At 50.5% G+C, this 25,202-nt stretch overlaps 1 protein-coding gene across 1 annotated transcript in view; it reads right to left on the bottom strand.

Annotated features, from left to right (window-relative positions):
* The window catches only part of micall1a (MICAL-like 1a), a 61,767-nt gene that overhangs the window by 31,156 nt on the left and 5,409 nt on the right, over positions 1 to 25,202 (bottom strand). The window contains exon 2 of the mRNA XM_079500370.1: positions 9,301 to 9,349. Within this exon, the coding sequence (XP_079356496.1) occupies positions 9,301 to 9,349 (49 nt within the window). The remainder of the gene's footprint in view (positions 1 to 9,300; positions 9,350 to 25,202) is intronic.

Genomic DNA, 25,202 nt, shown 5'->3' with positions numbered 1-25,202 from the left:
GGACAACAGGCTAGAGGGACAGACAGCACGGGACAACAGGTTAGAGGGACAGCACGGGACAACAGGTTACAGGGACAGACAGCACGGGACAACAGGTTACAGGGACAGCACGGGACAACAGGCTAGAGGGACAGACAGCACGGGACAACAGGTTAGAGGGACAGCACGGGACAACAGGTTACAGGGACAGACAGCACGGGACAACAGGTTACAGGGACAGCACGGGACAACAGGCTAGAGGGACAGACAGCACGGGACAACAGGCTAGAGGGACAGACAGCACGGGACAACAGGTTAGAGGGACAGCACGGGACAACAGGTTAGAGGGACAGACAGCACGGGACAACAGGTTAGAGGGACAGCACGGGACAACAGGCTAGAGGGACAGACAGCACGGGACAACAGGCTAGAGGGACAGCACGGGACAACAGGTTAGAGGGACAGACAGCACGGGACAACAGGTTAGAGGGACAGCACGGGACAACAGGTTAGAGGGACAGACAGCACGGGACAACAGGTTAGAGGGACAGACAGCACGGGACAACAGGTTAGAGGGACAGCACGGGACAACAGGTTAGAGGGACAGACAGCACGGGACAACAGGTTAGAGGGACAGACAGCACGGGACAACAGGTTAGAGGGACAGACAGCACGGGACAACAGGTTAGAGGGACAGACAGCACGGGACAACAGGTTAGAGGGACAGCACGGAGTAACAGGTTAGAGGGACAGCACGGAGTAACAGGTTAGAGGGACAGCACGGAGTAACAGGTTAGAGGGACAGCACGGAGTAACAGGTTAGAGGGACAGCACGGAGTAACAGGTTAGAGGGACAGCACGGAGTAACAGGTTAGAGGGACAGCACGGAGTAACAGGTTAGAGGGACAGCACGGGACAACAGGTTAGAGGGACAGCACGGGACAACAGGCTAGAGGGACAGCACGGAGTAACAGGTTAGAGGGACAGCACGGAGTAACAGGTTAGAGGGACAGCACGGGACAACAGGTTAGAGGGACAGCACGGGACAACAGGCTAGAGGGACAGCACGGAGTAACAGGTTAGAGGGACAGCACGGAGTAACAGGCTAGAGGGACAGCACGGAGTAACAGGTTAGAGGGACAGCACGGAGTAACAGGTTAGAGGGACAGCACGGAGTAACAGGTTAGAGGGACAGCACGGAGTAACAGGTTAGAGGGACAGCACGGGACAACAGGTTAGAGGGACAGCACGGGACAACAGGCTAGAGGGACAGCACGGAGTAACAGGTTAGAGGGACAGCACGGAGTAACAGGTTAGAGGGACAGCACGGGACAACAGGTTAGAGGGACAGCACGGGACAACAGGTTACAGGGACAGACAGCACGGGACAACAGGTTACAGGGACAGACAGCACGGGACAACAGGTTACAGGGACAGACAGCACGGGACAACAGGTTACAGGGACAGCACGGGACAACAGGTTACAGGGACAGCACGGGACAACAGGCTAGAGGGACAGACAGCACGGGACAACAGGCTAGAGGGACAGACAGCACGGGACAACAGGTTAGAGGGACAGCACGGGACAACAGGTTACAGGGACAGACAGCACGGGACAACAGGTTACAGGGACAGCACGGGACAACAGGCTAGAGGGACAGACAGCACGGGACAACAGGTTAGAGGGACAGCACGGGACAACAGGTTACAGGGACAGACAGCACGGGACAACAGGTTACAGGGACAGCACGGGACAACAGGCTAGAGGGACAGACAGCACGGGACAACAGGCTAGAGGGACAGACAGCACGGGACAACAGGTTAGAGGGACAGCACGGGACAACAGGTTAGAGGGACAGACAGCACGGGACAACAGGTTAGAGGGACAGCACGGGACAACAGGCTAGAGGGACAGACAGCACGGGACAACAGGCTAGAGGGACAGCACGGGACAACAGGTTAGAGGGACAGCACGGGACAACAGGCTAGAGGGACAGACAGCACGGGACAACAGGTTAGAGGGACAGTACGGGACAACAGGTTAGAGGGACAGACAGCACGGGACAACAGGTTAGAGGGACAGCACGGGACAACAGGCTAGAGGGACAGCACGGGACAACAGGTTAGAGGGACAGCACGGAGTAACAGGTTAGAGGGACAGCACGGGACAACAGGTTAGAGGGACAGCACGGAGTAACAGGTTAGAGGGACAGCACGGGACAACAGGCTAGAGGGACAGACAGCACGGGACAACAGGTTAGAGGGACAGCACGGGACAACAGGTTAGAGGGACAGCACGGAGTAACAGGTTAGAGGGACAGCACGGGGTAACAGGTTAGAGGGACAGACAGCACGGGACAACAGGTTAGAGGGACAGACAGCACGGGACAACAGGTTAGAGGGACAGCACGGGACATTAGGTTAGAGGGACAGCACGGAGTAACAGGTTAGAGGGACAGCACGGGACAACAGGTTAGAGGGACAGCACGGAGTAACAGGTTAGAGGGACAGACAGCACGGGACAACAGGTTAGAGGGACAGCACGGGACAACAGGCTAGAGGGACAGACAGCACGGGACAACAGGTTAGAGGGACAGCACGGGACAACAGGTTAGAGGGACAGCACGGGACAACAGGCTAGAGGGACAGACAGCACGGGACAACAGGTTAGAGGGACAGACAGCACGGGACAACAGGTTAGAGGGACAGCACGGGACAACAGGCTAGAGGGACAGCACGGGACAACAGGCTAGAGGGACAGACAGCACGGAGTAACAGGTTAGAGGGACAGCACGGGACAACAGGCTAGAGGGACAGACAGCACGGGACAACAGGTTAGAGGGACAGACAGCACGGGACAACAGGTTAGAGGGACAGACAGCACGGGACAACAGGTTAGAGGGACAGACAGTACGGGACAACAGGTTAGAGGGACAGCACGGGACAACAGGTTAGAGGGACAGCACGGGACAACAGGTTAGAGGGACAGACAGCACGGGACAACAGGTTAGAGGGACAGACAGCACGGGACAACAGGTTAGAGGGACAGACAGCACGGGACAACAGGTTAGAGGGACAGACAGCACGGGGACAACAGGTTAGAGGGACAGCACGGGACAACAGGTTAGAGGGACAGCACGGGACAACAGGTTAGAGGGACAGACAGCACGGGACAACAGGTTAGAGGGACAGCACGGGACAACAGGTTAGAGGGACAGCACGGGACAACAGGCTAGAGGGACAGACAGCACGGGACAACAGGTTAGAGGGACAGCACGGGACAACAGGCTAGAGGGACAGACAGCACGGGACAACAGGTTAGAGGGACAGCACGGGACAACAGGTTAGAGGGACAGACAGCACGGGACAACAGGTTAGAGGGACAGCACGGGACAACAGGCTAGAGGGACAGCACGGGACAACAGGTTAGAGTGACAGCACGGGACACCAGGTTAGAGGGACAGACAGCACGGGACAACAGGTTAGAGTGACAGCACGGGACACCAGGTTAGAGGGACAGACAGCACGGGACAACAGGTTAGAGTGACAGCACGGGGTAACAGGCTAGAGGGACAGCACGGAGTAACAGGTTAGAGGGACAGACAGCACGGGACAACAGGTTAGAGTGACAGCACGGGACACCAGGTTAGAGGGACAGACAGCACGGGGCAACAGGCTAGAGGGACAGACAGCACGGGACAACAGGTTAGAGGGACAGCACGGGACAACAGGTTAGAGGGACAGACAGCACGGGACAACAGGTTAGAGGGACAGCACGGGACAACAGGTTAGAGGGACAGACAGCACGGGACAACAGGTTAGAGGGACAGACAGCACGGGACAACAGGTTAGAGGGACAGCACGGGACAACAGGTTAGAGGGACAGACAGCACGGGACAACAGGTTAGAGGGACAGACAGCACGGGACAACAGGTTAGAGGGACAGACAGCACGGGACAACAGGTTAGAGGGACAGACAGCACGGGACAACAGGTTAGAGGGACAGCACGGAGTAACAGGTTAGAGGGACAGCACGGAGTAACAGGTTAGAGGGACAGCACGGAGTAACAGGTTAGAGGGACAGCACGGAGTAACAGGTTAGAGGGACAGCACGGAGTAACAGGTTAGAGGGACAGCACGGAGTAACAGGTTAGAGGGACAGCACGGAGTAACAGGTTAGAGGGACAGCACGGGACAACAGGTTAGAGGGACAGCACGGGACAACAGGCTAGAGGGACAGCACGGAGTAACAGGTTAGAGGGACAGCACGGAGTAACAGGTTAGAGGGACAGCACGGGACAACAGGTTAGAGGGACAGCACGGGACAACAGGCTAGAGGGACAGCACGGAGTAACAGGTTAGAGGGACAGCACGGAGTAACAGGCTAGAGGGACAGCACGGAGTAACAGGTTAGAGGGACAGCACGGAGTAACAGGTTAGAGGGACAGCACGGGACAACAGGTTAGAGGGACAGCACGGGACAACAGGTTACAGGGACAGACAGCACGGGACAACAGGTTACAGGGACAGACAGCACGGGACAACAGGTTACAGGGACAGACAGCACGGGACAACAGGTTACAGGGACAGCACGGGACAACAGGTTACAGGGACAGCACGGGACAACAGGCTAGAGGGACAGACAGCACGGGACAACAGGCTAGAGGGACAGACAGCACGGGACAACAGGTTAGAGGGACAGCACGGGACAACAGGTTACAGGGACAGACAGCACGGGACAACAGGTTACAGGGACAGCACGGGACAACAGGCTAGAGGGACAGACAGCACGGGACAACAGGTTAGAGGGACAGCACGGGACAACAGGTTACAGGGACAGACAGCACGGGACAACAGGTTACAGGGACAGCACGGGACAACAGGCTAGAGGGACAGACAGCACGGGACAACAGGCTAGAGGGACAGACAGCACGGGACAACAGGTTAGAGGGACAGCACGGGACAACAGGTTAGAGGGACAGACAGCACGGGACAACAGGTTAGAGGGACAGCACGGGACAACAGGCTAGAGGGACAGACAGCACGGGACAACAGGCTAGAGGGACAGCACGGGACAACAGGTTAGAGGGACAGACAGCACGGGACAACAGGTTAGAGGGACAGCACGGGACAACAGGTTAGAGGGACAGACAGCACGGGACAACAGGTTAGAGGGACAGACAGCACGGGACAACAGGTTAGAGGGACAGCACGGGACAACAGGTTAGAGGGACAGACAGCACGGGACAACAGGTTAGAGGGACAGACAGCACGGGACAACAGGTTAGAGGGACAGACAGCACGGGACAACAGGTTAGAGGGACAGACAGCACGGGACAACAGGTTAGAGGGACAGCACGGAGTAACAGGTTAGAGGGACAGCACGGAGTAACAGGTTAGAGGGACAGCACGGAGTAACAGGTTAGAGGGACAGCACGGAGTAACAGGTTAGAGGGACAGCACGGAGTAACAGGTTAGAGGGACAGCACGGAGTAACAGGTTAGAGGGACAGCACGGAGTAACAGGTTAGAGGGACAGCACGGGACAACAGGTTAGAGGGACAGCACGGGACAACAGGCTAGAGGGACAGCACGGAGTAACAGGTTAGAGGGACAGCACGGAGTAACAGGTTAGAGGGACAGCACGGGACAACAGGTTAGAGGGACAGCACGGGACAACAGGCTAGAGGGACAGCACGGAGTAACAGGTTAGAGGGACAGCACGGAGTAACAGGCTAGAGGGACAGCACGGAGTAACAGGTTAGAGGGACAGCACGGAGTAACAGGTTAGAGGGACAGCACGGGACAACAGGTTAGAGGGACAGCACGGGACAACAGGTTACAGGGACAGACAGCACGGGACAACAGGTTACAGGGACAGACAGCACGGGACAACAGGTTACAGGGACAGACAGCACGGGACAACAGGTTACAGGGACAGCACGGGACAACAGGTTACAGGGACAGCACGGGACAACAGGCTAGAGGGACAGACAGCACGGGACAACAGGCTAGAGGGACAGACAGCACGGGACAACAGGTTAGAGGGACAGCACGGGACAACAGGTTACAGGGACAGACAGCACGGGACAACAGGTTACAGGGACAGCACGGGACAACAGGCTAGAGGGACAGACAGCACGGGACAACAGGTTAGAGGGACAGCACGGGACAACAGGTTACAGGGACAGACAGCACGGGACAACAGGTTACAGGGACAGCACGGGACAACAGGCTAGAGGGACAGACAGCACGGGACAACAGGCTAGAGGGACAGACAGCACGGGACAACAGGTTAGAGGGACAGCACGGGACAACAGGTTAGAGGGACAGACAGCACGGGACAACAGGTTAGAGGGACAGCACGGGACAACAGGCTAGAGGGACAGACAGCACGGGACAACAGGCTAGAGGGACAGCACGGGACAACAGGTTAGAGGGACAGCACGGGACAACAGGCTAGAGGGACAGACAGCACGGGACAACAGGTTAGAGGGACAGTACGGGACAACAGGTTAGAGGGACAGACAGCACGGGACAACAGGTTAGAGGGACAGCACGGGACAACAGGCTAGAGGGACAGCACGGGACAACAGGTTAGAGGGACAGCACGGAGTAACAGGTTAGAGGGACAGCACGGGACAACAGGTTAGAGGGACAGCACGGAGTAACAGGTTAGAGGGACAGCACGGGACAACAGGCTAGAGGGACAGACAGCACGGGACAACAGGTTAGAGGGACAGCACGGGACAACAGGTTAGAGGGACAGCACGGAGTAACAGGTTAGAGGGACAGCACGGGGTAACAGGTTAGAGGGACAGACAGCACGGGACAACAGGTTAGAGGGACAGACAGCACGGGACAACAGGTTAGAGGGACAGCACGGGACATTAGGTTAGAGGGACAGCACGGAGTAACAGGTTAGAGGGACAGCACGGGACAACAGGTTAGAGGGACAGCACGGAGTAACAGGTTAGAGGGACAGACAGCACGGGACAACAGGTTAGAGGGACAGCACGGGACAACAGGCTAGAGGGACAGACAGCACGGGACAACAGGTTAGAGGGACAGCACGGGACAACAGGTTAGAGGGACAGCACGGGACAACAGGCTAGAGGGACAGACAGCACGGGACAACAGGTTAGAGGGACAGACAGCACGGGACAACAGGTTAGAGGGACAGCACGGGACAACAGGCTAGAGGGACAGCACGGGACAACAGGCTAGAGGGACAGACAGCACGGAGTAACAGGTTAGAGGGACAGCACGGGACAACAGGCTAGAGGGACAGACAGCACGGGACAACAGGTTAGAGGGACAGACAGCACGGGACAACAGGTTAGAGGGACAGACAGCACGGGACAACAGGTTAGAGGGACAGACAGTACGGGACAACAGGTTAGAGGGACAGCACGGGACAACAGGTTAGAGGGACAGCACGGGACAACAGGTTAGAGGGACAGACAGCACGGGACAACAGGTTAGAGGGACAGACAGCACGGGACAACAGGTTAGAGGGACAGACAGCACGGGACAACAGGTTAGAGGGACAGACAGCACGGGGACAACAGGTTAGAGGGACAGCACGGGACAACAGGTTAGAGGGACAGCACGGGACAACAGGTTAGAGGGACAGACAGCACGGGACAACAGGTTAGAGGGACAGCACGGGACAACAGGTTAGAGGGACAGCACGGGACAACAGGCTAGAGGGACAGACAGCACGGGACAACAGGTTAGAGGGACAGCACGGGACAACAGGCTAGAGGGACAGACAGCACGGGACAACAGGTTAGAGGGACAGCACGGGACAACAGGTTAGAGGGACAGACAGCACGGGACAACAGGTTAGAGGGACAGCACGGGACAACAGGCTAGAGGGACAGCACGGGACAACAGGTTAGAGTGACAGCACGGGACACCAGGTTAGAGGGACAGACAGCACGGGACAACAGGTTAGAGTGACAGCACGGGACACCAGGTTAGAGGGACAGACAGCACGGGACAACAGGTTAGAGTGACAGCACGGGGTAACAGGCTAGAGGGACAGCACGGAGTAACAGGTTAGAGGGACAGACAGCACGGGACAACAGGTTAGAGTGACAGCACGGGACACCAGGTTAGAGGGACAGACAGCACGGGGCAACAGGCTAGAGGGACAGACAGCACGGGACAACAGGTTAGAGGGACAGCACGGGACAACAGGCTAGAGGGACAGACAGCACGGGACAACAGGTTAGAGGGACGGACAGCACGGGACAACAGGTTAGAGGGACAGACAGCACGGGACAACAGGTTAGAGGGACAGACAGCACGGGACAACAGGTTAGAGGAACAGCACGGGACAACAGGTTAGAGGGACAGACAGCACGGGACAACAGGTTAGAGGAACAGCACGGAGTAACAGGTTAGAGGGACAGCACGGGACAACAGGTTAGAGGGACAGCACGGAGTAACAGGTTAGAGGGACAGACAGCACGGGACAACAGGTTAGAGGGACAGCACGGGACAACAGGTTAGAGGGACAGACAGCACGGAGTAACAGGTTAGAGGGACAGCACGGGACAACAGGTTAGAGGGACAGACAGCACGGAGTAACAGGTTAGAGGGACAGCACGGGACAACAGGCTAGAGGGACAGCACGGGACAACAGGTTAGAGGGACAGCACGGGACAACAGGTTAGAGGGACAGCACGGGACAACAGGTTAGAGGGACAGCACGGGACAACAGGTTAGAGGGACAGCACGGGACAACAGGCTAGAGGGACAGCACGGAGTAACAGGTTAGAGGGACATCACGGGACAACAGGCTAGAGGGACAGACAGCACGGGACAACAGGTTAGAGGGACAGCACGGGACAACAGGTTAGAGGGACAGACAACACACACTGTGTATAGGAGTGGCACCACTCATACACACATTGCTGTGTATAGGAGTGGCACCACTCACACACACATTGCTGCGTATAGGAGTGGCACAACTCACACAGACATTGCTGTGTATAGGAGTGGCACCACTCACACACACATTGCTGCGTATAGGAGTGGCACCACTCACACACACATTGCTGTGTATAGGAGTGGCACCACTCACACACACATTGCTGCGTATAGGAGTGGCACCACTCACACACACATTGCTGCGTATAGGAGTGGCACCACTCACACACACATTGCTGCGTATAGGAGTGGCACCACTCACACACACATTGCTGCGTATAGGAGTGGCACCACTCACACACACATTGCTGCGTATAGGAGTGGCACCACTCACACACACATTGCTGCGTATAGGAGTGGCACCACTCATAAACAGACTCACCAGGCGGTTGTTCTCGTACACGTTCTCCTTAGACAGCGCGTCGAAATCTCTGGAATGATAAGACAGACAAACATTAACCCCACAGACAGCTTTACTTTTTTTGTTTTAGAATTTTATTTATACATTTTCAGGTTTAAAGACAAGACATACAGTACAAACATTCCCACCCCCCCCCACAATTATTATATAATGGTCTAATCGTAATAATAATTTGAGATAATCACAATTATGTAATCGTAACCTGCGTTGAAAAATCGTCATACATAAAAAAAAAAGCCTAAAAGCCAAAACAGAAATTAAATTTCTATTCATGATTTGCAAAAAAACACAATTCAATCGTTAATGCAGTTATTTGTGTGACAATAAATAATCATTAACTTAAGTGTTTAATTGTGACAGCTCTATCGAGCGTCCATATTCTGGGCATGTACAATCTGAATCCCCCCCCCCCCAACACCCCCCCCCCCCCCTTTTTCCCTCACTGTATATGTTTATTTTCCCTTTTGACCTCCATTATGATGAATTCCTGTTCTATTGTCTATATAGAAGTGTCTATTTGTACGTCTCTAAATGTTTTGATGAATTGAACATGGTGGACCCTCTTGTAAACAAGTGTAATGCTTAATTGGGTCGTCCACTCACAGTTAACAGCCTTTGTATTGAGTTTGTGCTTGAAATGTACTGTAATTCTGCAAACTGTTAATAAATATTTCAATCAATCAATCAATCAATCAATCAATGTCGTGAGAGACAAACATTCAGCAAAAATAGCCAAACATTGTGTGAAAATGATCTACAAGGTTGTGTAGCATGGAATGGCCTTCCTCTGCGTATAAGGGACTGTGCTACATTTCCATCTTTTAAATACAATCTGAAAAAATGGTTGCTTGAAAACCAAAGCTGCAACCATTCATGATTATTGTCTCCACCAGGCCGAAGGCATGGGGAGAGAGTATGTTTTGCACTCCGTCCGTCCGTCCGTCCGTCCGTCCGTCCGTCCGTCCGTCCGTCCGTCCGTCCGTGATCAGCTAATCTCCGGCACCGTTAACCCGGTCGATGCCAAATTTCAGAACGGCCTGTTATAGCGCCACCAGGAGGCCGCTTTGTGCAAAACAAGTTTTTGGACAGTACACCTACAGATTTTGTCCAAACATCACGCAAATTGGTACACAGTCTCTCTAGAGCCATTCAACGAAACTGGTCTTTCAGATTTCTCAGACTACATCCTGATTGGCTAAGATTGGCTTCCAAAGCAAGCAGGAGTGCTCAGTTTCAAACAAAATGCTGCAAATCATGAACACATTGTGTGATTTCCGTGAAATTGTGCACGCACATTCCCACTAGGCCGAGGAAGAAATGCCACATGAACATTTTCAACTCAGCCTCATGGTGGCGCTATAACTGGCAGGAAAGTGTTTTTACCTCTAACTGCACGGATCTGTGGATAACTTTGTATGCCACCTCCCTAGAGGCCAAGGAAAAACCTTTGCCTGGAAGTTTTCACATCTGCTCTTTATAGCGCCACCAGGAGGCCGACATATGTAAAACACATTTTCTAATATTACTCATTCAGATTTTATCCAAATTTCACGCAAATCGGTACACATGCTCTCCATAGTCATGTGATCAAGACGGGTTTGTTTGATTTCTCATAATCCACCCTCATTGGCTACGATTGGCTTCTAAACTTTTCAGGAGTAGCCCGCTTTGTACCCGTTTTGTACAAATCGCCACAACTACTCAACGTGCATATTCCCACTAGGCTTTGGAAGAAATGCCACTTGACAGTTTTCAAATCAGCCTCATGGTGGCGCTACAACAGGCCAAGCCAGGCCAAACATCACACTCACACTCCTATCCTCCTGGTGGAGACCTGTGCCCAGAAGGGCACTTTTTCTAGTTTTAGGTGTATTTTTTTATGCTGTGTTCTCTATGTAATGTTATTTAAATGTATTCCACTGTTTGCCTGTCTGTTTTCCGTTTTGTGTTTCTTGTGAGGACTGCGGATGGAAATTAGCAACTGTGCTATATCCGGTGTATTTACGTCCATGTGACGTCCATTAATATGCATTGTCCTGTCCAAATAAAAAAATAAAAAAATTGTCCATACGCTGCAAAGACTACGGCAATTAATCCTGCACACATTTACAGGATAGCCCATTAAAAACACAGTACCTACAGAGCAGAGTTGTGAGGCTAGTTAACGACTAGGAACACATGAACTATAAATAACTAGTTAACGACTAGGAACACATGAACTATAAATAACTAACAAACAGAGCAGAGTTGTGAGGCTAGTTAACGACTAGGAACACATGAACTATAAATAAGGCTAGTTAACGACTAGGAACACATGAACTATAAATAACTAGTTAACGACTAGGAACACATGAACTATAAATAACTAACAAACAGAGCAGAGTTGTGAGGCTAGTTAACGACTAGGAACACATGAACTATAAATAACTAACAAACAGAGCAGAGTTGTGAGGCTAGTTAACGACTAGGAACACATGAACTATAAATAACTAACAAACAGAGCAGAGTTGTGAGGCTAGTTAACGACTAGGAACACATGAACTATAAATAACTAACAAACAGCAGCTAGGATGAAAGGACACAAGGTGCTGAGTGAGTCAAACAGGATAATTACAAGGAGGCACATCCTGTGAGCCTAGAGCCAGGCTGAGTTACCAAGGAGGCACATCCTGTGAGCCTAGAGCCAGGCTGAGTTACCACAACAAGGAGGCACATCCTGTGAGCCTAGAGCCAGGCTGAGTTACCACATCCTGTGAGCCTAGAGCCAGGCTGAGTTACCACATCCTGAGAGCCTAGAGCCAGGCTGAGTTACCACATCCTGTGAGCCTAGAGCCAGGCTGAGTTACCACAACTCTGTTCACTTCAAGGAGGCACATCCTGTGAGCCTAGAGCCAGGCTGAGTTACCACAACAAGGAGGCACATCCTGAGAGCCTAGAGCCAGGCTGAGTTACCACATCCTGTGAGCCTAGAGCCAGGCTGAGTTACCACAACTCTGTTCACTTCAAGGAGGCACATCCTGTGAGCCTAGAGCCAGGCTGAGTTACCACATCCTGTGAGCCTAGAGCCAGGCTGAGTTACCACATCCTGTGAGCCTAGAGCCAGGCTGAGTTACCACATCCTGTTACTCACATCCTGTGAGCCTAGAGCCAGGCTGAGTTACCACATCCTGTGAGCCTAGAGCCAGGCTGAGTTACCACATCCTGTTACTCACATCCTGTGAGCCTAGAGCCAGGCTGAGTTACCACAACTCTGTTCACTTCAAGGGGCTTCAGTCACATCCTGAGAGCCTAGAGCCAGGCTGAGAGCCTAGAGCCAGGCTGAGTTACCACAACTCTGTTCACTTCATGGGGCTTCAGTCCTCTTTCTACATAGACTTCTATTGGCTATAAGAGTGACAATGTCCTGGACCGGAAGTTGGCAGAACGCACTGGACTCAGGTCAACGGCCCAGCTTTTAATGATCTTAAATCCCTTTATTTTAGATCGTTGTTTTAGTAACAGTACAACATAAACATTACAGAGACTTTAGTTGTCACTGTGCAATACTTTAAAACAGTTGTCATGTTGCACACATTCCCAAAGGTGCTGATATTTGCGCCTCCTCGACAACAATGTATTTCCAACTCCAGCTTGTCTCAGTTCAGGCTGCATGAACAGCTTGTCCCTCTCCATCCAGGCTGCATGGACAGCTTGTCCCTCTCCATCCAGGCTGCATGAACAGCTTGTCCCTCTCCATCCAGGCTGCATGAACAGCTTGTCCCTCTCCATCCAGGCTGCATGGACAGCTTGTCTCTCTCCATCCAGGCTCTATGGACAGCTTGTCCCTCTCCATCCAGGCTGCATGGACAGCTTGTCCCTCTCCATCCAGGCTGCATGAACAGCTTGTCCCTCTCCATCCAGGCTGCATGAACAGCTTGTCCCTCTCCATCCAGGCTGCATGGACAGCTTGTCCCTCTCCATCCAGGCTGCATGAACAGCTTGTCCCTCTCCATCCAGGCTGCATGAACAGCTTGTCCCTCTCCATCCAGGCTGCATGGACAGCTTGTCCCTCTCCATCCAGGCTGCATGGACAGCTTGTCCCTCTCCATCCAGGCTGCATGGACAGCTTGTCCCTCTCCATCCAGGCTGCATGAACAGCTTGTCCCTCTCCATCCAGGCTGCATGAACAGCTTGTCCCTCTCCATCCAGACTGCATGGACAGCTTGTCCCTCTCCATCCAGGCTGCATGAACAGCTTGTCTCTCTCCATCCAGGCTGCATGGACAGCTTGTCCCTCTCCATCCAGGCTGCATGAACAGCTTGTCCCTCTCCATCCAGGCTGCATGGACAGCTTGTCCCTCTCCATCCAGGCTGCATGGACAGCTTGTCCCTCTCCATCCAGGCTGCATGAACAGCTTGTCCCTCTCCATCCAGGCTGCATGAACAGCTTGTCCCTCTCCATCCAGACTGCATGGACAGCTTGTCCCTCTCCATCCAGGCTGCATGAACAGCTTGTCTCTCTCCATCCAGGCTGCATGGACAGCTTGTCCCTCTCCATCCAGGCTGCATGAACAGCTTGTCTCTCTCCATCCAGGCTGCATGGACAGCTTGTCCCTCTCCATCCAGGCTGCATGAACAGCTTGTCCCTCTCCATCCAGGCTGCATGGACAGCTTGTCCCTCTCCATCCAGACTGCATGAACAGCTTGTCCCTCTCCATCCAGGCTGCATGGACAGCTTGTCCCTCTCCATCCAGGCTGCATGGACAGCTTGTCTCTCTCCATCCAGGCTGCATGGACAGCTTGTCCCTCTCCATCCAGGCTGCATGAACAGCTTGTCCCTCTCCATCCAGGCTGCATGGACAGCTTGTCCCTCTCCATCCAGACTGCATGAACAGCTTGTCCCTCTCCATCCAGGCTGCATGGACAGCTTGTCTCTCTCCATCCAGGCTGCATGGACAGCTTGTCCCTCTCCATCCAGGCTGCATGGACAGCTTGTCCCTCTCCATCCAGGCTGCATGAACAGCTTGTCCCTCTCCATCCAGGCTGCATGGACAGCTTGTCCCTCTCCATACAGGCTGCATGAACAGCTTGTCCCTCTCCATCCAGACTGCATGGACAGCTTGTCCCTCTCCATCCAGGCTGCATGAACAGCTTGTCCCTCTCCATCCAGGCTGCATGAACAGCTTGTCCCTCTCCATCCAGGCTGCATGGACAGCTTGTCCCTCTCCATCAAGGCTGCATGGACAGCTTGTGCCTCTCCATCCAGACTGCATGGACAGCTTGTCCCTCTCCATCCAGGCTGCATGGACAGCTTGTCTCTCTCCATCCAGGCTGCATGGACAGCTTGTCCCTCTCCATCCAGGCTGCATGAACAGCTTGTCCCTCTCCATCCAGGCTGCATGAACAGCTTGTCCCTCTCCATCCAGACTGCATGGACAGCTTGTCTCTCTCCATCCAGGCTGCATAGACAGCTTGTCTCTCTCCATCCAGGCTGCATGAACAGCGCTCGAGCGTTCAGTTTTCTGACCCCTCAATGTGGTAACTCTGTATCTCTATGGCTCTGGTCTGACCCCTCAGTGTGGTAACTCTGTATCTCTATGGCTCAGGTCTGACCCCTCAGTGTGGTAACTCTGTATCTCTATGGCTCTGGTCTGACCCCTCAGTGTGGTAACTCTGTATCTCTATGGCTCTGGTCTGACCCCATAATGTGGTAACTCTGTATCTCTATGGCTCTGGTCTGACCCCTCAGTGTGGTAACCCTGTATCTCTATGGCTCTGGTCTGACCCCTCAATGTGGTAACTCTGTATCTCTATGGCTCAGGTCTGACCCCTCAGTGTGGTAACTCTGTATCTCTATGGCTCAGGTCTGACCCCTCAGTGTGGTAACTCTGTATCTCTATGGCTCTGGTCTGACCCCTCAGTGTGGTAACTCTGTATCTCTATGGCTCTGGTCTGACCCCTCAGTGTGGTAACTCTGTATCTCTATGGCTCTGGTCTGACCCCTCAGTGTGGTAACTCTGTATCTCTATGGCTCTGGTCTGACCCCTCAGTGTGGTAACTCTGTATCTCTATGGCTCTGCGCTAAACATGCCCCCGGAGCCAGGAACCACAGCCACCCCCCCCTGTTCCGCCAGGCGGTAAACATCATGCAGTAAAACTGGAAGATCCGAGAGGCTGTTTGTGGATAAAAGCTTGTTGTGTTTAGGAGACAGAGTTGTCTGGTTCATTCATATTGTTGTGTTCAGCTGACAGAGTTGTCTGGTTCATTCATACTGTTGTGTTTAGGAGACAGAGTTGTCTGGTTCATTCATACTGTTGTGTTTAGGAGACAGAGCTGGTTCATTCATACTGTTGTGTTTAGGCTGAGCTCACACCTTTAATGCAATTCTGGTGCTCGTTGGATGCATGTTGTGTAGTGTCATGGCCGCCCAATGCATTTCCAATGGAGGTCACATGGTTTGACACAACATTGTGTTGTGTGAGGGGGAGGGGCGCATTCGACTGCGCCCCTCCCCCTCACACAACACAATGTTGTGTCAAACCATGTGACCTCCATTGGAAATGCATTGGGCGGCCATGACACAACACAGCATTGATCCAACGAGCACAGAGAATTGCATTAACCGTGTGAGTGCACCCTTAGGAGACAGAGCTGAGCTGGTTCATTCATACTGTTGTGTTTAGGAGACAGAGCTGGTTCATTCATACTGTTGTGTTTAGGAGACAGAGTTGTCTGGTTCATTCATACTGTTGTGTTTAGGAGACAGAGTTGTCTGGTTCATTCATACTGTTGTGTTCAGCTGACAGCGTTGTCTGGTTCATTCATACTGTTGTGTTTAGGAGACAGAGTTGTCTGGTTCATTCATACTGTTGTGTTTAGGAGACAGAGCTGGTTCATTCATATTGTGTTTAGGAGACAGAGCTGGTTCATTCATATTGTGTTTAGGAGACAGAGCTGGTTCATTCATATTGTGTTTAGGAGACAGAGCTGGTTCATTCATATTGTTGTGTTTAGGAGACAGAGCTGGTTCATTCATATTGTTGTGTTTAGGAGACAGAGCTGAGCTGGTTCATTCATACTGTTGTGTTTAGGAGACAGAGCTGAGCTGGTTCATTCATATTGTTGTGTTTAGGAGACAGAACTGAGCTGGTTCATTCATACTCTTGTGTTTAGGAGACAGAGCTGGTTCATTCATACTGTTGTGTTTAGGAGACAGAGCTGAGCTGGTTCATTCATATTGTTGTGTTTAGGAGACAGAGCTGGTTCATTCATATTGTTGTGTTTAGGAGACAGAGCTGAGCTGGTTCATTCATACTGTTGTGTTTAGGAGACAGAGCTGAGCTGGTTCATTCATATTGTTGTGTTTAGGAGACAGAGCTGGTTCATTCATATTGTTGTGTTTAGGAGACAGAGCTGAGCTGGTTCATTCATATTGTTGTGTTTAGGAGACAGAGCTGGTTCATTCATATTGTTGTGTTTAGGAGACAGAGCTGAGCTGGTTCATTCATACTGTTGTGTTTAGGAGACAGAGCTGAGCTGGTTCATTCATATTGTTGTGTTTAGGAGACAGAGCTGGTTCATTCATATTGTTGTGTTTAGGAGACAGAGCTGAGCTGGTTCATTCATATTGTTGTGTTTAGGAGACAGAGCTGGTTCATTCATACTGTTGTGTTTAGGAGACAGAGCTGAGCTGGTTCATTCATATTGTTGTGTTTAGGAGACAGAGCTGAGCTGGTTCATTCATATTGTTGTGTTTAGGAGACAGAGCTGGTTCATTCATACTGTTGTGTTTAGGAGACAGAGCTGGTTCATTCATACTGTTGTGTTTAGGAGACAGAGCTGAGCTGGTTCATTCATACTGTTGTGTTTAGGAGACAGAGCTGAGCTGGTTCATTCATACTGTTGTGTTTAGGAGACAGAGCTGAGCTGGTTCATTCATATTGTTGTGTTTAGGAGACAGAGCTGAGCTGGTTCATTCATATTGTTGTGTTTAGGAGACAGAGCTGAGCTGGTTCATTCATATTGTTGTGTTTAGGAGACAGAGCTGAGCTGGTTCATTCATATTGTTGTGTTTAGGAGACAGAGCTGAGCTGGTTCATTCATATTGTTGTGTTTAGGAGACAGAGCTGAGCTGGTTCATTCATACTGTTGTGTTTAGGAGACAGAGCTGTCTGGTTCATTCATATTGAGCTACAGCAACAACTACAGCAACAACTACCCCAAAGTATGTTGCTATACATGTACAGCATATAGCAACATACTTTCTTTTTTTCTTTTTTCTTTTGATTTTCAGAAAACAGCCTCAGTCCGAAATGGGTTAAATGCCAGTTCCAGAGGGTCCCCAGCTAAATTATAGTTTGGAACCAAATGGACCCTTATGGGTCTGTAACTCAGATATTATACAAATGGAACTAAATGGAGTTAAATCAACATTGATTTTACAATATAAATTGGGGGTCCCAGAGATAGAAATGCCATTAAATGGGGGTCCGTAGCCGAATGTATGTCAAACTGGGGGTCCCTGAAATTAAACAGGTTAAGAATCCACTGCTAGAGCCGTAAAAATCTTCTCTTATGGGGGGTCCCTGGCATATCTCTTCAAATGGGGGTCCGTGGGCTGAATAGTGTCCACTTGGGGGTCCTTGACATGAAAAGGTTTGGGAACCACTGGACTCGCTCAATGGACTGGAGGACTGAACAGAACGTTGAGAGCTGGACTGGAGGACTGAACAGAGGGGGAACTTGAGAGCTCTCTCAATGCAGCGTTGGTTCACACAAGGATAAAAGTGCTCTGTGTTGTTAAGAGCTACACAAAGTGACCTCTGTTCTCTGAATCCATTCTGGACGGGAACTCCTGTTGGCGTTTTAACCATTATTCTAAACTTTGTCTATTGCAAAATAGCAGAACTACAAGCTTAGCTCGCTGTACGAGCTTGTCCTGGAACTACGTATAATCTGGGGGTCCTTGACATAGAAACATGCGTTTTTTCAGAAAACTGTCATGATTTAGAAGACATTTGTGACCAGATTTGACTAAGAGCTGCCATCGCGCAAATTACAGCTTTTCACCAGAGGAGAAAAACCTTTTTTTTCTTCAAAATGAGTTAATAGCACAGGCAGACTCTTCACATACTAGAGCATGTCTGAAAGTGTCAGAGTTGAAATCGATGTAAATAATATATGAAATGAATGCTTAAATATGTAGCTATAGGTGTAATGTTAGAGTCCACAGAAGACATGTAAATATGAAATAAATGCTTAAACATGTAGCTATAGGTGTAATGTTAGAGTCCACAGAAGACATGTAAATATGAAATAAATGCTTAAACATGTAGCTAGGTGTAATGTTAGAGTCCACAGAAGACATGTAAATATGAAATAAATGCTTAAACATGTAGCTAGGTGTAATGTTAGAGTCCACAGAAGACATGTAAATATGAAATAAATGCTTAAACATGTAGCTAGGTGTAATGTTAGAGTCCATAGAAGACATGTAAATATGAAATAAATGCTTAAACATGTAGCTAGGTGTAATGTTAGAGTCCACAGAATACATGTAAATGTGAAATAAATGCTTAAACATGTAGCTAGGTGTAATGTTAGAGTCCACAGAAGACATGTAAATATGAAATAAATGCTTAAACATGTAGCTAGGTGTAATGTTAGAGTCCACAGAAGACATGTAAATATGAAATAAATGCTTAAACATGTAGCTAGGTGTAATGTTAGAGTCCACAGAAGACATGTAAATATGAAATAAATGCTTAAACATGTAGCTAGGTGTAATGTTAGAGTCCACAGAAGACATGTAAATATGAAATAAATGCTTAAACATGTAGCTAGGTGTAATGTTAGAGTCCACAGAAGACATGTAAATATGAAATAAATGCTTAAACATGTAGCTAGGTGTAATGTTAGAGTCCACAGAAGACATGTAAATATGAAATAAATGCTTAAACATGTAGCTAGGTGTAATGTTGGAGACCACAGAAGTGAACCTTTCAAGCCTGTTTTCTCAACTCGCTGTTTCTCTGTAAGACATGTAAGGGATAATATCTGGCTAGGTGGTCATTGTCGGGAGATAATTCACCGACAGGGAGTTAAACCACCGAGGCGAAGCCGAGGTGGTTAAACTCCCTGTGACCCCCCATAAGAGAAGATCCCTAGCCAGATATTATCCCGCTTATTGCATGGCTAACTAACATAAATGAATACATTGACCCAAAACACAACAAAAAAAGTATTCCATAAGTTTGTGCTGGCTGCGTCTGGCCAACTGCAGGGCTGAAGCACTGTCGGAAAACAAGGAAGTGAGTTGATCAAATAGAATCAATTTTCGGGTCCTGCTTCGTCTATTTCTCGCTCAAATGTTTTCAAAAACATTTTTAAGAGCAATGTTTAGCTGTAAATGACATTGTGTGTGTGTGTTTACATGGCTGTCATGTTGGAAACGGCAGTAAATCAAGCGAGGCGCAGCCGCGCAGCTGGTGGTGCTCAGAGGGTTTGATTAGGCAGCGGTCAGTTATACAGCGGAGCGGTCATTATCGACACCAATCAGAATCAAGCATTCAACCAAGCCATGTAGTAATACTCTATAAGCCATACTGTATATCCAAAACTGGTGGGTCAAACTGAACAACCAATATGTCCATTTGAAGCTATGATTCCCTGCTTTCACATGACATGAAGAAACGAAAATTCAAAAAAATCCAATGGCAGGATGTCCCTCAGTCAAATTTAGTCACATTTGTAGAATCGTCCTCATGTCTAAATGGGTTAACCCACCTCCCCGTGGTCACCTCCCCGTGGTCACCTCCCCGTGGTCACCTCCCCGTGGTCACCTCCCCGTGGTCAGCCACGGGGAGGTGGGTTAACCCACCTCCCCGTGGTCACCTCCCCGTGGTCAGCCACGGATGACCTGAACAGCAGCAGCAGTACTAACATCACCATGTAGGCTCACTGACATCACCATGTAGGCTCACTGACATCACCATGTAGGCTCACTAACATCACCATGTAGGCTCACTGACATCACCATGTAGGCTCACTGACATCACCATGTAGGCTCACTGACATCACCATGTAGGCTCACTGACATCACCATGTAGGCTCACTGACATCACCATGTAGGCTCACTGACATCACCATGTAGGCTCACTGACATCACCATGTAGGCTCACTGACATCACCATGTAGGCTCACTGACATCACCATGTAGGCTCACTGACATCACCATGTAGGCTCACTGACATCACCATGTAGGCTCACTGACATCACCATGTAGGCTCACTGACATCACCATGTAGGCTCACTGACATCACCATGTAGGCTCACTGACATCACCATGTAGGCTCACTGACATCACCATGTAGGCTCACTAACATCACCATGTAGGCTCACTGACATCACCATGTAGTGGTGTAAGACATGGATAGGAGACAGAGAGTGGACTGTAAGACATGGATAGGAGACAGAGAGTGGAGTGTAAGACATGGATAGGAGACAGAGAGTGGACTGTAAGACATGGATAGGAGACAGAGAGTGGAGTGTAAGACATGGATAGGAGACAGAGAGTGGAGTGTAAGACATGGATAGGAGACAGAGAGTGGACTGTAAGACATGGATAGGAGACAGAGAGTGGAGTGTAAGACATGGATAGGAGACAGAGAGTGGACTGTAAGACATGGATAGGAGACAGAGTGGAGTGTAAGACATGGATAGGAGACAGAGTGGAGTGTAAGACATGGATAGGAGACAGAGAGTGGAGTGTAAGACATGGATAGGAGACAGAGTGGAGTGTAAGACATGGATAGGAGACAGAGAGTGGACTGTAAGACATGGATAGGAGACAGAGTGGAGTGTAAGACATGGATAGGAGACAGAGTGGAGTGTAAGACATGGATAGGAGACAGAGAGTGGACTGTAAGACATGGATAGGAGACAGAGTGGAGTGTAAGACACGGATAGGAGACAGAGAGTGGACTGTAAGACATGGATAGGAGACAGAGTGTGGACTGTAAGACATGGATAGGAGACAGAGTGGAGTGTAAGACATGGATAGGAGACAGAGAGTGGAGTGTAAGACACGGATAGGAGACAGAGTGGAGTGTAAGACATGGATAGGAGACAGAGAGTGAACTATAAGACATGGATAGGAGACAGAGAGTGGAGTGTAAGACATGGATAGGAGACAGAGAGTGGACTATAAGACATGGATAGGAGACAGAGAGTGGAGTGTAAGACATGGATAGGAGACAGAGAGTGGAGTGTAAGACATGGATAGGAGACAGAGTGGAGTGTAAGACATGGATAGGAGACAGAGAGTGGACTGTAAGACATGGATAGGAGACAGAGTGGAGTGTAAGACATGGATAGGAGACAGAGTGGAGTGTAAGACATGGATAGGAGACAGAGTGGAGTGTAAGACATGGATAGGAGACAGAGAGTGGACTGTAAGACATGGATAGGAGACAGAGTGGAGTGTAAGACATGGATAGGAGACAGAGTGGAGTGTAAGACACGGATAGGAGACAGAGAGTGGACTGTAAGACATGGATAGGAGACAGAGTGTGGACTGTAAGACATGGATAGGAGACAGAGTGGAGTGTAAGACATGGATAGGAGACAGAGAGTGGAGTGTAAGACACGGATAGGAGACAGAGTGGAGTGTAAGACATGGATAGGAGACAGAGAGTGGACTATAAGACATGGATAGGAGACAGAGAGTGGAGTGTAAGACATGGATAGGAGACAGAGAGTGGAGTGTAAGACATGGATAGGAGACAGAGTGGAGTGTAAGACATGGATAGGAGACAGAGTGGAGTGTAAGACATGGATAGGAGACAGAGAGTGGACTATAAGACATGGATAGGAGACAGAGAGTGGACTATAAGACATGGATAGGAGACAGAGAGTGGACTGTAAGACATGGATAGGAGACAGAGAGTGAACTGTAAGACATGGATAGGAGACAGAGAGTGAACTGTAAATGTAATCCGGTGTGACTCATGAGTTTTAGCTCCTGGGTTTATTTTTGGAAGGAGTAACAGCTGCCAGGAGGAACGGGGTGTGACCGGGGTTAGAACTAGTAGCTTCCATGTCTGCTGAGAGAGACCCGTTTAGAACTAGAGATGTCCTGATACTGTATCGGAAAAGCATCGGATCAGCCCATCACCTGGGGACCGCCTGGGGACCGCCTGGGGACCGCCTGGGGACCACCTGGGGACCGCCTGGGGACCGCCTGGGGACCGCCTGGGGACCACCTGGGGACCGCCTGGGGACCGCCTGGGGACCACCTGGGGACCGCCTGGGGACCGCCTGGGGACCACCTGGGGACAGCCTGGGGACCGCCTGGGGACCGCCGCCTGGGGACCGCCGCCTGGGGACCGCCTGGGGACCGCCTGGGGACCACCTGGGGACCGCCTGGGGACCGCCTGGGGACCACCTGGGGACAGCCTGGGGACCGCCTGGGGACCGCCTGGGGACCACCTGGGGACCACCGCCTGGGGACCGCCTGGGGACCGCACCGCCTGGGGACCGCCTGGGGACCACCTGGGGACCGCCTGGGGACCACCTGGGGACCACCTGGGGACCGCCTGGGGACCGCCTGGGGACCCCCAAGATCATATGTAATTGGCCACCGACCCCCATCTGAAAACATGTTGTTCCAGGGACCCCCATCTGAAAAAAAATTGTTCCAGGGACCCCCATCTGAAAACATGTTGTTCCAGGGACCCCCATCTGAAAACATGTTGTTCCAGGGACCCTGGAACAACATTTGAGTTTAAAAAACGTTCTCTCTCTCTGAAAGAATATATATTCAAAGATTTGCACCACATTTTCACGACTTTTCAAAAATAGCAGACCTACAAGCTCGTAGCGCGGCACTCGGTGCTTGTAGATCTGCTATTTTTCAATATCTAAAGTATAAAAGAATGCTTAAAACACCAAAAGGGGTAGAATGGGTTAATGACAGTGCATACAGGTGCCACACAGGCCTCTGATGGCCAGTCTGGCACAACACTGCAGCTAAATGTAGTCTGACAGCCAGAGGCCTCGACAGGAGATTAGCCTGACAGACTGTCTGCCTGCATCACGGTCAGTGAGTGAGTCTGTCTGGCTGGCCAGGTCAGACAGAGCAGCTATTCGAGGCAGGGGACTGTAGTGTCTGGAGAGAAAAACTGGGACACACAGCTAGAGAAATCTAATCTAAGTCCCTCCCCCAATCAGTGGAGTGTAAGACATGGATAGGAGACAGAGTGGAGTGTAAGACATGGATAGGAGACAGAGAGTGGACTGTAAGACATGGATAGGAGACAGAGAGTGGAGTGTAAGACATGGATAGGAGACAGAGAGTGGACTGTAAGACATGGATAGGAGACAGAGAGTGGAGTGTAAGACATGGATAGGAGACAGAGAGTGGAGTGTAAGACATGGATAGGAGACAGAGAGTGGACTGTAAGACATGGATAGGAGACAGAGTGGAGTGTAAGACACGGATAGGAGACAGAGAGTGGACTGTAACGGGTTGGGGGAGTGGACTCCCCCAACCCGTCCTTGTCCAATTAAGCTCGTTAGCAGCAAGGAGACAGGGCCACAGAGATGCAGATGTTAAATGACAGGATTTCTACATAATCGATCACTCATTTCAGTAGCAAGAGCATCAAAATGTCTTCTAAATCTAGTCTACCAGGCCTGCAGTAGGCTATGCACTGGACAATTGTCTTCTAAATCTAGTCTACCAGGCCTGCAGTAGGCTATGCACTGGACACATGTCTTCTAAATCTAGTCTACCAGGCCTGCAGTAGGCTATGCACTGGACACATGTCTTCTAAATCTAGTCTACCAGGCCTGCAGTAGGCTATGCACTGGACACATGTCTTCTACATCTAGTCTACCAGGCCTGCAGTAGGCTATGCACTGGACACATGTCTTCTACATCTAGTCTACCAGGCCTGCAGTAGGCTATGCACTGGACACATGTCTTCTAAATCTAGTCTACCAGGCCTGCAGTAGGCTATGCACTGGACACATGTCTTCTAAATCTAGTCTACCAGGCCTGCAGTAGGCTATGCACTGGACACATGTCTTCTACATCTAGTCTACCAGGCCTGCAGTAGGCTATGCACTGGACACATGTCTTCTAAATCTAGTCTACCAGGCCTGCAGTAGGCTATGCACTGGACACATGTCTTCTAAATCTAGTCTACCAGGCCTGCAGTAGGCTATGCACTGGACACATGTCTTCTAAATCTAGTCTACCAGGCCTGCAGTAGGCTATGCACTGGACACATGTCTTCTAAATCTAGTCTACCAGGCCTGCAGTAGGCTATGCACTGGACACATGTCTTCTAAATCTAGTCTACCAGGCCTGCAGTAGGCTATGCACTGGACACATGTCTTCTAAATCTAGTCTACCAGGCCTGCAGTAGGCTATGCACTGGACACATGTCTTCTAAATCTAGTCTACCAGGCCTGCAGTAGGCTATGCACTGGACACATGTCTTCTAAATCTAGTCAACCAGGCCTGCAGTAGGCTATGCACTGGACACATGTCTTCTAAATCTAGTCTACCAGGCCTGCAGTAGGCTATGCACTGGACACATGTCTTCTAAATCTAGTCAACCAGGCCTGCAGTAGGCTATGCACTGGACACATGTCTTCTAAATCTAGTCAACCAGGCCTGCAGTAGGCTATGCACTGGACACATGTCTTCTAAATCTAGTCTACCAGGCCTGCAGTAGGCTATGCACTGGACACATGTCTTCTAAATCTAGTCAACCAGGCCTGCAGTAGGCTATGCACTGGACACATCTCTTCTAAATCTAGTCTACCAGGCCTGCAGTAGGCTATGCACTGGACACATGTCTTCTAAATCTAGTCCA

Source organism: Electrona antarctica (genome assembly GCF_951216825.1).
Source record: "Electrona antarctica genome assembly, chromosome: 4".
Classification (NCBI taxonomy): domain Eukaryota; kingdom Metazoa; phylum Chordata; class Actinopteri; order Myctophiformes; family Myctophidae; genus Electrona; species Electrona antarctica.
This window is presented reverse-complemented; position numbering and strand designations above follow the sequence as displayed.